This window comes from Meles meles, chromosome 9 (genome assembly GCF_922984935.1).
Source record: "Meles meles chromosome 9, mMelMel3.1 paternal haplotype, whole genome shotgun sequence".
Lineage (NCBI taxonomy): Eukaryota > Metazoa > Chordata > Mammalia > Carnivora > Mustelidae > Meles > Meles meles.
Genome location: NC_060074.1, coordinates 94,133,949 through 94,149,222, shown reverse-complemented (window position 1 = coordinate 94,149,222; position 15,274 = coordinate 94,133,949). Strand labels below are relative to the sequence as shown.

The window sequence follows — 15,274 nt, the reverse complement described above, 5'->3', positions numbered from 1 at the left end:
TTCATCTCCCCCTCTGATTTCCCCAAATTCACTTTCCCTTTCCTTCTCCCAATGTCCTCCATGTTATTCCTTATTGTTCTATAAATAAGTGAAACCATATGATAATTGACTCTCTCTGCTTGACTTATTTCACTCAGCATAATCTCCTCCAGTCCCATCCATGTTGATAAAAAAGTTGGGTACTCATCCTTTCTGATGGAGGCATGATACTCCTTTGTATATATGGACCATAACTTCTTTATCCATTCGTCTGTTGAAGGGCATCTTAGTTCTTTCCACAGTTTGGCGACTGTGGCCATTGCTGCTATGAACATTGGGGTACAGATGGCTCTTCTTTTCACCACATCTGTAACTTTGGGGTAAATACCCAGTAGTGCAATTGCAGGGTCATAGGGAAGCTCCACTTTTAATTTCTTAAGGAATCTCCACACTGTTCACCAAAGTGGCTGCACTAACTTGCATTCCCACCAACAGTGTAAGAGGGTTCCCCTTTCTCCACATCCTCTCAAACATATGTTGTTTCCTATCTTGTTAATTTTGGCCATTCTAACTGGTGTAAGGTGGTATCTCAATGTGGTTTTGATTTGAATTTCCCTAATGGCTAATGCATTATTGTTCTTTTCTTGAAAGTAAGTATTAAAGTCAGGAGATAGAAAAAAAAAAAGCTGGACCCCGAGAGTCCCTTAAGGAAATCAGTGGCAGAACCTGATATAAAACCCCTTTCTCACAGCTTCCTTCGCTGATCACTAGACCACAGATAATTTTTCACACAGTGTAAAGGATCACTTCATGAGTGAAATGAAGCCACCCCCAAAGAGGACCCCATTATTAACTTAATAGGATCCCACCAAAGAATCTAATAATAGGTAATTGGAATCCAGTACAAGTAAAGCACTTGATGCTGCTCATCTCCTAGATTGCTCTACAGGTGCCATTTTGTCCATCCAAAGCTGGGTGATTCCTGCTAAGGAAGAATATTTTAACAAGACCCCATTCCAGAAGTGAGATGCCAGCTCAGATCTAGAACCAAAAATCCTATACTTCCTGTAGTTTAGTTCAACAGGAATTTATTATGAGTCTGTCAAGGGCCCTGCACATGAAAGGTGGTGTGTGCAATGCAAGATGTGCAGGGTATCACATCCACCTTCTGAGGGATCAAGTAGTCACTATGAGCCTGGCTCACACCAGCAGAGTTGGCCTTTAGCCAAGGATGGTGAGAGCTGACCACCTTGAATATTACCTACCTTTAAGGGAAAACAAAGTCAATCTTTTTAGAAGCTTGTATGTTTCTTAATTCAAGACATCCATAATTGGAATGGGGAAAGGGGGAACACTCTCCAGTTACTAGATCTATATTCAGAGATCAGGAACTTAGAAATGGGAGAATTTTAAAAATCACATAAACGTAAAAACATTTAAGACTCTGAATTCACTTGGGTATCTACTTCCAAATCTTGGGACCAGAGTACAATTACAAGCAGATAGATTTGAATTATTAGTACATAATTTTAAAATTCCGGTAAAATTTATTATAAAGAGGGCAAGACTTTTAGCTTCGTGGTTTGATCTAGGTATATGCTCTTCAGGAAGCAAGCTCAGAGAAATATTTCTGCACTTCTTCATATTTATGCCAGTGTACAGATAGTAAGCACAAAGAATGAACCAGGGACACAAAATAACTATACCCTGTTAGTGATTTTGGTGGGGCAGAGAGGGTTATTTGCACAAAACATGATTTCTGGAATCCTTAAGTACAGATCCCAGAAAGGCTGCCATTGGTTGCATACAGACAGGTTTATTTATGTCTTAACTTTTTATCCAGGCCAGCTTTGTAGGAACATGGTCTGCTTTATGTAAATGGGTTAACTGATCATTCTGTAGCACATTTTAAGACCTTCACTGTCGGATTTTTCAAATAACTTGTATTTTGTAAGTACCCAGGAATAGGTTCGCTATTTGTGTTGTATATAGTAATACTTGTTCTTGTTACACCTGACTCCTGCCTAACATCAGCTGCCTTCCCTTTGGTCAAAATAAAATTTACTAAAACGGAGGCCAGGTAAGGTCTGCCTTAAATGATCATTTTCCTGCAGCTATCATCTTCTGTTTTTATTACGTGAAGAACCAGAAAGGTCTGCCTCCGTCCTTGTCTCTTCCTCACTGTCTGCCTCAAAGGAAGAATGTTTGCAACAAGATACTCTTTATTCCATAAAGCAGCAGCTTCCAATTAGTCCCTAATAAGAGCCTCCAACTGATGAAACTGGGGTGGAAATCGGAGCCAGGATCCCAATTTATCACCATAAGTGAATGGCAGGGATTCCATTATCCAATCAATCTCACCTCTCAGTTCTGCAAAGGTCAGGCTGTGCTATCCTGGGTTATAAACATCACGTGTAGCTCTGTGTTTCACTTTAATTGTGTCCCCGACACATCGGGTTTCTCATGGGAGGACTCACACTAAAAGTTCATATTTTAAAAAGCCATTTTTTGCTGTGCCTGGCCTTGGATTTTAACAGGGAAAACTGTGAGAGCCCAATGCAGTCTGAGAACTACTGCTTTATACAGTTATGTACAGAAGAAAAAGATCGCTCTGTGTTTGTGTATAACACATAACCTCTGTGCAAAAAGTCTCTTTAGGGGCATTTTATAATTATTTCTCTGGCTCCAACCTATAGGGAATTAATAATTGTATCTGTTTTTTGTTGGATGAAAAGATACAGTGATCTCCTCCTCTCCTCTGCCTGTTATGATAGGATCATTTAGAAATTAGCCAAATTGGGAATGGAATTGTCAGTCAGCATTTCTTATGTTGTTCTTTCTGGTTTAAATTGGTTTTACTGAACAGAAAAATGGCCGTCCTTTTTTTTTATTTAAATTTTTGATGGCCCCTTTTGTTCTTTGACTTCCTGATTCACTTTGAAATAGTGCTATGTGAGAGCTCCCCATGCATTTCAGAGTAGGTAAGGTTTATTTGTGGTAATGATTAAAAGACTATAGCCTGATGAGCCTAGAGCTCTCAATGCATGTGCAACACCAATTATGAGGCTTTCCTTTTAGTCGTGGTGCTAGAAGCCAGTTTTGTGCTTGCCTACTGTGAGTATTGGTAAGTTCTGAGCAAACCTTCCAAAGACCAGATTGCTTTTCAGGTCATATACGGCATCAGATTTATCCCAACTAAGCCAACTTAAGACAAAATAAGATGGTAAATATGTCATGAAAAGTTTTCTGGGCAAATACCCAGGAGTTTCTGCTGTTCTACTCATTAGCAATACTCCCTGGAATTTGGGGCTCTTGGGAAACTGATGCCTTGGCTTTTTCTTCACAATTCTCTTAGTGAAAAAGAAAAATCTTTCATGTGTTCCTACGTTCTAGAATACACTAATCTTAAATGATTTGAAGAAGTAGCACTGATGTTTGGGTTGTCTCTTTCATTTTCACTTCCAAATCCCGGTGTCTCTTCTTCCTCATTCTGTTGGAAGCTTCGTGGAAATAGCAAGTTAAGAAGATCATTATTCCCAAACTGTAGCCTCCTACTGGGACTGCTGCCATTTTTGCTTTGCTCAGAGCTCTCCTGCACTTTCATCTCCCTCCCATTTGAGGTGACTAATGTTCCCCAAACTTTACTTGGAATTTTTCTCTTGATATAAATCTCAGAGATTTTACTGGCTCCCATTGTCTACAAATAAAATTCTATCTAATCACATTTTCCCATTTACTTACTTATGTTACTGCAGCTAGCTACAGTCTCCAGGCTTCATCTCATATGTACTGGGGCCATTGTGTACAGTTTATGAGAATTATACTTACATTTTGGGTTGTTTGCCTGATTAGCAAATCTCTCATTTGAAGTAGTTCCTGTTAGATTATCCTAACTAGGGCTCTTCCTTGTGCATTTGTATTGGAGGGTCTGGCCACACAAGCATAGGATTTCTCTGCCTAAGGGGTGTGCAACTTAGATTAAACCGCTTCTTTATACAATTACATTTTTCTCATCCAAGTTCTATTGATTTCCTAGGCATGTTTTCATAGGCTCCTTGCATTTAGTAAGTGAAGAAACAGTTGTATGTATCTAGAGTGTAGGGATAGCATGATGATCTCAACTACTGAGAACAAGTGGGAGCTAGCTGTATAGGATTCTGTCCCATCAAAGGCTAATAAGGAAAGTGAAGAATTTCCCCCAAGCTTTCACTTCTGTTTGACACTTAGATAATGAGTTGCAAGCTTCAGGCCACACCCCTTCTCTTACCTTTTTTGATAAACCCTAAATAGTACCATATACCTTTCTGATCTAGATACCCTTAGGACATCTAAGAACTGAGATCTGTTCATCCCTGCTTTATGCCTCTAACTTGTAAAACTTTTGTTACCTGCCAAAAGGCACGGGTTTCCATTTCAGACTCTTGTCTTCAGAGAAAGAAAGTTTTCTTTTCTCCCCTGATTTCTGGTGGTCGTAGTCTGTGACCCAGATAAGTGACAAACTTACTCACTTTCTCTGTGTCTCTTAACATTTTTCCATTTCCCTCTCCCTCAGCCCCGACAACCACCATTCTATTCTTTGCTTCAATGAGTTACACTTTTTGAAATACCTCATATAAGTGGAATTTTATAGTATTTGTCCTTCTGTAATTAGCTTATTTCACGTAATGTCCTCAAGGTTCATTCATAACCTCTTTTCTGAAGAGCTGTTAGTTCACTTCTTCCAAAGTTTTCTGGAAGTATCCATGACATTAGCATGGGCATTTCCCCCCCACACTTCAGTGTGACTGATAACTGCAATCCGTTCTATGAAAATCCAATGGACCACCATGATAGTAGTCCCTGGCATGCTATGAGTGATCTACAGAATCCCATCTGATTTTTTTATCATAGCACAGCGTGGCAGTGGGTGGTATCTCCCAGGGTGTTGGAAAAGTCAATCCAACTGTGGAGTGAGTTTCCCCTATCATTCTGTCTTTTATGGTTGTTTACATAGTGCTGAGGTACAGAGTGTGGGCCCTGCAGTTCAACTTGCCCCAACTGGTCTATGTCAGTGTGTTCCCTCAATTCTGTACCACATATCAGGCACAGACGGAGTCCAGTCAGTGCCCATGTGTATACGTGTGTGTTAGTTTTTTTTACTGTAGAATATCATGCACTGCATAGGATCTCTGCAATCATAATTTTTGTTGATTGTCCATTACCATGCCGTTCACTTTAAGACTATGGTTTCATAGTCACTTAAATCACGTACAGTAAGAAATGTAAGTCTGCTACCGGGGAAATCCAGTATAATGGATTAAAAAACAACAACAATACAACTGAGACATTGTTATTTGTTTGCCATTACAAATAATCTGAACTCCATTAGCACAGATAACTGAGCTTTAACCATGGTGTTTTACATGAAGACTTAGTGGCTCCCCACTATAAAATACCTTCTGTAAAGTTGAGGCTATGTGTAATATCCTTGAAAGAGGCAAGAAACATGGGGAAGGGGAAGGAGTATATGCAAGGCTTGGGTCCCAACTTACTCAGTCTTTGTACCCATACCAATCTCCCCCTCCACCTCTACTGTGGGGAGGAAAATAGACTGTGTGAATGACAGAGCTGGCTTAGCTGTGAGAGGTTATTCATCTTGATTCTGATGACACTGTGCTTAAAAGATCAGTGGTATTCAGGCTGAAGGTAAGGAGTTGAGTGCTTTAACCCATTAAAAAAATGAAAGGGGAAAAATTCTGAAGTTATGACCTTCTCAGTAAGAAATATTCTTCCATGTCCACTTTAGAAAAAAGCTATTCTGTACAACATATCTTCTGTCAAAATAGAAACAGTAATGTGATTTCAAGGCATAGCCCATTGTTAGTCCATTTTTTTCTCTTTTTTGTATGTAAAGGCAGTAGTTCCCTGCGTTTTTGTTATAAGAATCTTGCATCATTAGCCAGCCTGGATTGAGAAACTTTTTAATGAGCAATTTCAAATTCAGCAGTGCTTTCAAGTTAAATTAAAACTCCATTAATCACAGTATTGCCCACATTCATTCAACAAGCAGTGGTGACAATATGCCTGAGATTATATTATTCTTTGAGACTACAGGCAAGTTTTGGTTTGGGAATGGATTTATGGGCCCCTCAGTACAATGCTACACTTATCAGAGTCTGTACATGCAGCTCGGAAGCTACTGTCCTGTTAGAAGATGAGGAATGTAGCCCTCTCCATTACTTTTCTAGTAAACTTCCCATTGGCTTTAAAGTTCAGCAACTTGTCTCCAGATTTTGCAAATAAGATTCATGAAGCATTATGAGGTTTGAGATTTTTTTTTAGTGTGAAAACTGAAAAGAAAACCTATAATGCATATTTAAAACCACTGGTGAATCTCACAGACCAGGCATGGCGATAAGCTCAGGGCATGCTCAGGAAATCTTTTCAAATGCTGTGTAGCTAGAGAAGCCAGGGCCTTAGACTTAAACATTGAGGCTAGAACTGACAGTTGCCTGCCTCACAAGTATAGATTGCTTTATTCCAGATTTCCAGAAAACACCCGAGTTCAAACGCCGCCCTGTTGAGCAACACATTGCACAAATGATGGGCACAATGGTTTTCCCACAGATACCAATTTAAAAACAGTTGTAGATTTTTTTTTAACCCCCCATTCACACAAGCAATTGCAACCATCTAAAGGACTCAGGCCTGCTCTTGCTTTGAACATGAAAGTAGGTTTTCTGAGATACCTCTTAGTTTTTTTGAAATTCTTAAAAGACGCCATACCTGAAGCCTTGGGATGAATTGCTTGTGCAGTTGCTTACATAGTGTGTGTGTACGCACACACATATATAATGTATACAATATGTGTATATATTAATAGACATTATCTACTCTGTACACATCTATGAAAATTCTCTTCTTGTTCTTGTTTTTCCCTTTTTAGGGATTGATAAATATTAGCATTATCTTCCTCATTGAAAAGATATTTTCTGAGCATAACCATGTGAGTAAACAAGCTAAACAGGCAAAACCCATGCACTGTTTGCATCGGCAGAGTGGGATTCTGAATTCCCCATTTGAGCACTAGTCTAGTCATTCATCTGTCATGAATCTGTAATGAATCACTGACTAAGCATCTTCAAATTCTCTTTATTTTTACCTAGAAATAGGGATTCTTATACCTTGTGTAACTCAAATGATCCTGATGATTAAGACCTGAAGCATGACATGGCCTATACAAGCTCCAAAGTTCTACACAGCATCATATGGGGTCATTGATAACCAGGGGCCAGTGATGGGCACATGGTAAAGCAGTGGGTACAGTTGTGTGAGGACTGAAATTTAGCACCACATGTATTATATTTATATGATCGGTATAAATGCATGATTAACAAAAATGGAAGCAAAAGATTACTTGCCTAAATGTGATACTTTCCAGTCATGCAGACATTCATAGTGGAAGAGTGCATAATTTAGCGCTGAGTGAGAAAAGGGGCAAAATTTGGTTGAGGGAGAGTTTAGTATAGAGGACCCTTCTGAAGGGGAAGTGTGAACTGTGGAGGAGGAAAGAGAGGAAATAGGCAACTAGAGAAGGGCTTGGGGGGGGGCGGGTTCTTTGAATTAAGACATGAGAGTCCTAGACCTGAGGCATATTTGTACATCTTATGTTAAAAGCCTATAACATTTGGGGGAGAATGGAATCCATAGCGCTTTATTGATCTCACCACTCCCAAAAGACCATTTCCTCTCACCTTCCAATGGTACAGATCCTGGCTCAGATTTGCAGGAATTTCTGGTCCTAGATGGGCTTTTGTCAAGTTCTACCAAGTAACAGCCGCGCCCAGCATGGAAGTCTTCAGCCTGAAGATTTCTGTACAGGTGTTGACTGCAGATTCACTGGAGAGAAGGATCTTAGTATAGAAAACTAGAAGTTATGAGTTTTCCTTTCTTTAGTTTTGTTTTTATTGTGGTTACTGTTTGTTTGCTTTATTTGAGCCCTTGAACCCTAGGACTCTGATATGCAGTGATAACATCTGCTGAGCTGGAGAGAGACCTTGCTTCCAAGTTTATGCCAGGGAAGTCTGCTATAGTTGGAGATGAGTATCAGGAAATAGTGCTTAATTAAAATGATCAATTACAACGAGCAGAGACTTATTTAATAAATATTAAAAGACCGACTCAGTGAATGAGTTTATGATATGACTCTGGAACTAGCAAAATTATGAAAACACAATTCCCCACTGAAGAAGTAATAAATAGAACTCATTACTAAGAGAAGGAAATGTTGCCTCTCTCAGAGGATTTAGATTTTTCAGTGGCATTTTTAGCATCTATGGCCCTATTAGACCCTGTTATTTTCTTTCTAATTTGTGCCATTTATGTATGATTTTCATTTAACTTTCCCATGGCTCATTTCTCTCCTTCAGAACATTTCCATATGATTCCTTGATAAAGTCCTTGCTTTAACACATTTCTATTATAAAACTGTAATAAGCACCAACTAAATAGCAATATGAAATAGCCAGAACATAAAGGACTGACAGGAGAAGAAATTGGCCAGCTGGGTAGTTAATTTTTATTCTTGAATGCCTGCTGCACTTTTTGCCTCTTGTGGGTGTTTTCAATCCTCTCAATAAGATGCCATGCCTAATGGACAAGGACTCTAAGGAGACTGTTCTCACAATTCTTAAGGAAAAGCCTTTCTCTCCTATAACAAAATCATCAGGCAGCACCTTTTGATGGCATAGTGATTGCTATTTTTCATCCAGCCCCATGGTGGGAAGAAAAGGTTTTTGGTTTTTCTCCCTCCTACTGTCCTTTGGGCTTTGTAAAATACCCCTTACACGTTCTGTTTGGGTCCTATGTTCTCTAGAGAATTGTGTGAAGGTCATTTAGCAACCTGGGCCCCTTTCAATTCAACCAGTACTTATTGAAGCCCCTCTATCCTCCATGTCTTGTGAAATACAGACATCATGGAAACTAGGTTTCTGCCTGCCTAAGACTCAAGAGTCTTTTTAAGTGGTCACCTAAACAAATGCTGCTTATCCGGGTCTGACACTGGTTAGGACTAGAAGCATCCTTATATGTGAAAAGTACAAACTGTGTTTCTTTGAGCTTGTTTTCTCGGTTTTGTTTAAAGTAAAAAAGTAGACTTATTATAGAAAGTAAAAAGTAGACATTAAGACCCAGGTGAGAAAAAGAGCTAAAGTAGTGTGAGAAATAGGAAAGACCTAAGAGTTAAATGTGTCTGTTCCCCCAGCAACACACAATGAAGTTCCAACAACCAGCACTGTCCCAGCCCCGATACATGTGCATCCTGATGTTATAATCTGACTACAAGTCTGCTTTAAACAGAGACTGTCGTACCAAAACATGTCAAGTAGGGGTCATGGGAAAAGCCTAGTGGAAGTGCTGGGGTTTACTTGGGCTTTGAAGGAAGAGTACGGATTTGCCATCTAGAAGTAACAGTAGGAGCAATATTAAAATAACTTACACATGTGGGGGGAAAAATCAAGTAAATTCATGTGAATCTTTTTTAAGAGGTTTTTTTGTTGTTTTTGTTTTTTAACCCCTTAGTTAAAAGGGTGAGTCAACATCTTCCTACATAGATATGCTCCCTATCTTCCAGCAACTTTTCACTGAGGTTAGCTACTCTGCTTAGGTATAAGTTGCATAGCATAAAGAGCAAAAATAGTAAATCAAATATATAACCAGACATTCAAATGTGTGTATCAGAGCAACAGGCAACTACACAGGTTTTCATTTTTCTAACTGTCTTTGGGCTTTATGTAGGAGGTAGGGTGGAAATGTAAGCTCTGTTTAGTATGGGTAACTTCAGAAAAATAGGTCCCTCTCAGGATATTCCATCCATTTGCCTTCAAATTTATGCAGGAGGCTTGGGAAAATACTTTTTTAATGAATATTTCTATCTACCCCCTGTCTGTACCAAGTGCTTTGGCAGACTTTCATGTATCTCATATGAAAGCCAAAGAGCTTTATTTAAATTGTCTGATACACATTGAAAAGTTTATAGAACGAGCCCACAAATTCAGTTCAGTGCTCATTTTTGTGGTAGAGTGGAGTTGGCTAAACCCCCAGCTGTCATCGGCTCACTTTCCAGGTGTCTCTGCCACTGGGGTCATGTCTTTGCATTTTTGTAGATTTTTCTCTTACCTCTGCCATGCTAGGAGTCAGGCAGACTTTTCTCCCTTACAAGTTATTACCTCCTTATTCTAATGTAGGTCCTGCTTCCAAACCTTTCATTCCATTCTTGGCAGCATTCACAGCATGAAATGTGCTTCTTTTATTACTTAATTCCTTACTCTCCTGCACCCATTTCCACTTCTATTTTCCCATCTCCTTTCATTTTGCCCTCACATATTTTTCACTTTGTGGTTTTTCCTTTTCCTTGTGTGCTCTACATGAGAGAGCCATATAGAACCACACAGTTAAAAATAGTTTCTGACATTATTTGTGATTTCCTAAGATGTCGTGTCACAAATAACCTTTTCTCATTTGATTTCCATCTAACATGCTGACAGTGCTCCAATCTTGTTTTCTGATTATCCCATTACATAGTGCTTTCTCTCACATTTAGTGGAAACTCGCAAGTAATGGTTCTGTTTGGATAGCACTGCCTAGTCATCATTTACAATTTTTTGGAATTAGAAAGGCAGTGGGAGAAAAGAACTCGAGCTTAAGTTCTTATTTGAAAGGAAAAGCATTAATTAACTATTTTGGTAATAGGTTGAATCAGTCTTCATCAGCAGGCTATACTAGAGTCATCTTGGTGATCTAGAGTAACCTATCATGCAATGAAACATTATCTTACTGAGGGAGAGGGCTGTGCTCTATATTGACTAATGCATTTTAAATTCAGTTTTTAAAAGGGAGGCAAACTCAAAAAAAAAAAAAAAAGGGAGGCAGACTCAATTGAGTACCCAATGGGATACATTCCAGGTGAAAAAAATCATCCCCAAGTACATAGGAAGTAACCTAAGAATTCATTTACTGTAATCATTGGTTTTACCATAAAATTGTAAATATTCACAGTCAGTAATCAATCATGCCCAGCTTCTAACAGTCTAGCAGTGTTTGTGTGTGTATGTGTGTGTGTTATAGCTGTGCTCTGAAAACATCCTACAAATCGTGTGTTTGTGTTATAGCTGTGCTCTGAAAACATCCTGCAAATAGCTAAATTCATATGAAGCCACAACACCCAGGAGGCTAAATGATTGCCTGTTAGCACTGATCATTTGGGGGCATAGAAAGAAATTTCCGGTGCAAATAATGCCACTTTTCTTATGCATTCTAAGGACCTCTTATATTCAAGAGTAAATTTTCCTTACATATATTTATTTCAATTGACATCTCAAAGTACATCTGAGAATACAGTATGCCATATAATTGAGAGCTGGACCATCTAATAGATGGCTCTGTGAGGTCTTTGAGGAAATGAAATGGTAATAGAATTCCTCTTCTCAGTGGTAGGAAATGACTGTCTTTTGTTCTCCTCCATGAAGGCATACCATCATGTCTTAGTTGATTTCCCCTGTATGTTTCTTTAGGCAAGTTAGTAATTTCAGAGAAGCCAAATACATCTTGCTTTTTGGGAGTGTAATTTGTCTGTTTTAGCCAGAGTATAGTTCTTGGGTTATGTTCAGCAGGCATTTCTAAAAGATAGGCTCTTTCTATATAACTTGGATAGTTCCACATAATTTTTTTCTTTTCATTTCCTCTTCTTGACAGGTGCATGAGGCAGTCCCATGCTACAGTGAATGCAATCAGTATTCGTGGGTGGTAGAACACTGGTCTCCATGCAAAATCCACAATGAGCTGAGGTCTCTACGCTGTGGAGGAGGAACGCAATCTAGGAAAATCAGGTGTGTGGAAATGGAGACATTTGGGAAATGGGGCAATGACACTTACACATTTTTATAAAAAACCAGAGAGTTGTTTATCCAAGTGCACCCTGATTTTCATACTGCATACTCTGGCTTTTGGTAATCATTAAGCATCTATAGAAGTATAGGTGCCTTAACTGCCCGTGTGCAGTGGGATGTCCTCTGCAGTGCAGTCACAATCTCTGCCGTTCCCCGCAAATGACTTCAGTGGGAAAGCTAACTGCGTGCAGCAGGCTGGTATCCCTTCATTGATTCAAACTGACACATAGCCATAACTGTTAACAAATCAGAAGATTATGGCTATGATGTCATGTCTCTTTTTTGCTCTTTGGGTAGTGTAGTTGATGGACATTGTCTTAATTTTGAATGTCAGTATGTTGAAAGGTCAATTTAAACCCTCACAGCTGGTCTTGGAAACTATAGTCAGAGAATACTTATGAAGTGTAGTGATGACTTTTAATATAAAAGGAGTGCACTTCTGACAGAATTTAGTGAATTCTGGGTTATTTATGGAGGGATTTTGTTTAAAGTTTTTTGTTTTGTAAATACAGCAGTAATAAGCAAAAGAAACACTTGGTCCAATTTTGTCTAAATGGCCTCTTTAAAAATGATTTGGAAAGAATGAATTTCTTTATCAATTAAGGATATTGGTAATAAATGTTAGACTGAAGAAGTGAAAACTAAAATATTAATGATAAACAATGGTTAGTAGGTAAAATCAAGAAGAAAATATAGTTCAGTCAACTATTCAATTGCATGAGCACAGACTATCATTTTGTTGGATTTAGGAAGCTCCATTTCAAATGGACAGACAGTTCTCCAATCCTATAACTCCCTGTTCAGTTAACTGTTAGATTGAAGTCGTTTAAGTCAGAGCCTATTTATATATGTTGATTGTTATTCAATATCAATGAATTTATTTTATTCAGTAATTCGGTACATACACATCATTTCCGAGACTTAGTCCCAGTGTTGCAAAATCACTGGTAGACATGTTGGAAGAAGTAGCTCTTGGTAAAACTAGCATCAACGCAAGCAAATGGCTAACAGACAAACTGTCTTTCTGTCACTTTGTTCATTCCTCTTTCCTCTGAGGACTACTAGGCTCATGCTGTCACAGACCTTTTTCTCTTCAAAATCTATGTCTCCTGCATCTTATTCTCATGGTTTTGAGAAATGACTAATCAACCTAGCTTATCAATTAACAAGAGGACGAGCTGTGATACCTCCCACTCTCATCCTTGCCAGGCCTTTTTAGCAGTACTCAGCAAAATCTCAGGGGAGAAAGGAAAGCTTAAGAGAATAAATTGCTACCGACAGAATTATGGCAGGCTGATTGAGGAAAAACATACTTAAATGAGGCCTTTAAGCCATACGTAGCTCAAACTTACAGAGCTTGATATAATACAAATAATACAGCTATTGAATATCACTCTGTTGTGAGGTGAATTGTGTTCCCCAAAAATCTACGTATTATAGTCCTAGCCTTTAGTACCTCAAAATAAGACTATATTTGGAGGTAGGCTCTTTGTAAAGAGGTAATTAATGTTAATGAGGCCATTGGGATGGACCCTAATCCAATCGATTAGTGTCCTTAAAAAAGAGGAGATTAGGACACACAGAGAGGGAAGAGCATGTAAAGACACAGGAAGTGTAATCATCAAGACAGCATGGTACTGGTACAAAAACAGACACATGGATCATGGAACAGAACAGAGAGCCCAGAAATGGACCCTCAACTCTATGGCCAACTAATCTTTGACAAAGCAGGAAAGAATATCCAGTGGAAAATGGACAGTCTCTTTTTAATAAATGGTGCTGGGAAAACTGGACAGCCACATGTAGAAGAATGAAACTGGACAATTTTCTTACACCATACACAAAGATAAACTCCAAATGGATGTAAGACCTAAATGTGAGACAGGAATCCATCTAAATACTAGAGGAGAACAGAGGTAGTAACCTCTTCAACCTCGGCTGCAGCAACTTCTTACTAGATATGTCTCTAAAGGCAAGGGAAACAAAAGCAAAAATGAACTATTGGGACTTCAAGACAAAAACCTTCTTCACAGCAAAGGAAACAGTCAGCAAAAGTAAAAGGCAACCTACAAAATGGGAGAAGAGATATGCAAATGACCTTTCAGATAAAGGGTTGGTATCTGAGATCTATAAATAAATTTATATCTAAAAATATAATCTCAACACTCAAAAAAACCCAAATAATCCAGTCAAGAAATGGGCAGAGGACATGAACAGACATTTCTCCAAAAAAGACATCCAGATGGCCAACAGACACATAAAAAAATGTTTTACATCTCTCAGCATCCGGGAAATACAAATAAGAACCACAATGAGATACAACCTGACTCCAGTCAGAATGGCTAAAATTAACAAGTCAGGAAACAACAAATGTTGGCAAGGATGCGGAGAAAGGGGAACCCTCTTACTCTGCACGTGGGAATGCAAACTGGTATAGCCACTCTGAAAAAGTGTGTGGAGGTTCCTCAAGAAGTTAAAAATAGAGCTACCCTATAACCCAGCAATTGCTCTACTAAGTTGTTACCCCAAAGATACAAATGCAGTGATCCAAAGGGGCACCTGCTGCTCAATGTTCATTGCAGCCATGTCCACAATAGCCAAACTGTGGAAGAGCTGAGATGTCCATCAACAGATGAATGGATAAAGATGTGGGGAGTGTGTGTGTGTGTGTGTGTGTGTGTGTGTGTGTGTGTATACATACACAAACACAATGGAATATTACTCAGCCATCAGAAAGGATGAATACTTGCCATTTACATCAACGTGGATGCAAGTAGAGTGTATTATGCTGAGTGAATTAAGTCAATCAGAGAAAGACAATTGGTTTCACTCATGTGGAATATAAGAAAGATCACAGAGGACCATAGGGGAAAGGAGGAAAAACTGAATGTGAAGTCATTAGAGGAGAAAAACTATGAGAGACTGTTAACTATGGGAAACAAATAAAGGGTTGCTGGAGGGAAGGTGGGTGGGGGAATGGGGTAATCGGGTGATTGGACATTAAGGAGGGCATGTGATGTGATGAGCACTGGGTGTTATATGCAACTGATGAATTATTGAACATTACATCTGAAACTAATGATGTACTATATGTTGGCTAACTGAATTTAAGTAAGAAATGAAAAATAAAGACACCATTCATTAGCCATCCACATGCCAAGGAGGGAGGTCTCAGCAGAAACCAACCCTTCCAGCATCTTGATCTCAAGACGTGGAGCCTCAAGAACTGTGAGAAAATAATTTCCTATAATTTAAGGCACCTAGCCTGTGATATTTTGTTGTGGCAGGCTTTGTGTAAATATGTGAAATAGATTTTCTAGGTATTTTGCATTCCAAACCATTATTGGTCTTAATAAGACACTGTTGTAATG

General features: G+C 38.9%; 1 protein-coding gene across 1 annotated transcript in view; it reads left to right on the top strand.

Annotated features, from left to right (window-relative positions):
- The window catches only part of THSD7B (thrombospondin type 1 domain containing 7B), a 568,622-nt gene that overhangs the window by 455,432 nt on the left and 97,916 nt on the right, over positions 1-15,274 (top strand). The window contains exon 15 of the mRNA XM_046018222.1: positions 11,710-11,843. Coding sequence (XP_045874178.1) covers positions 11,710-11,843 — 134 coding nt within the window. The remainder of the gene's footprint in view (positions 1-11,709; positions 11,844-15,274) is intronic.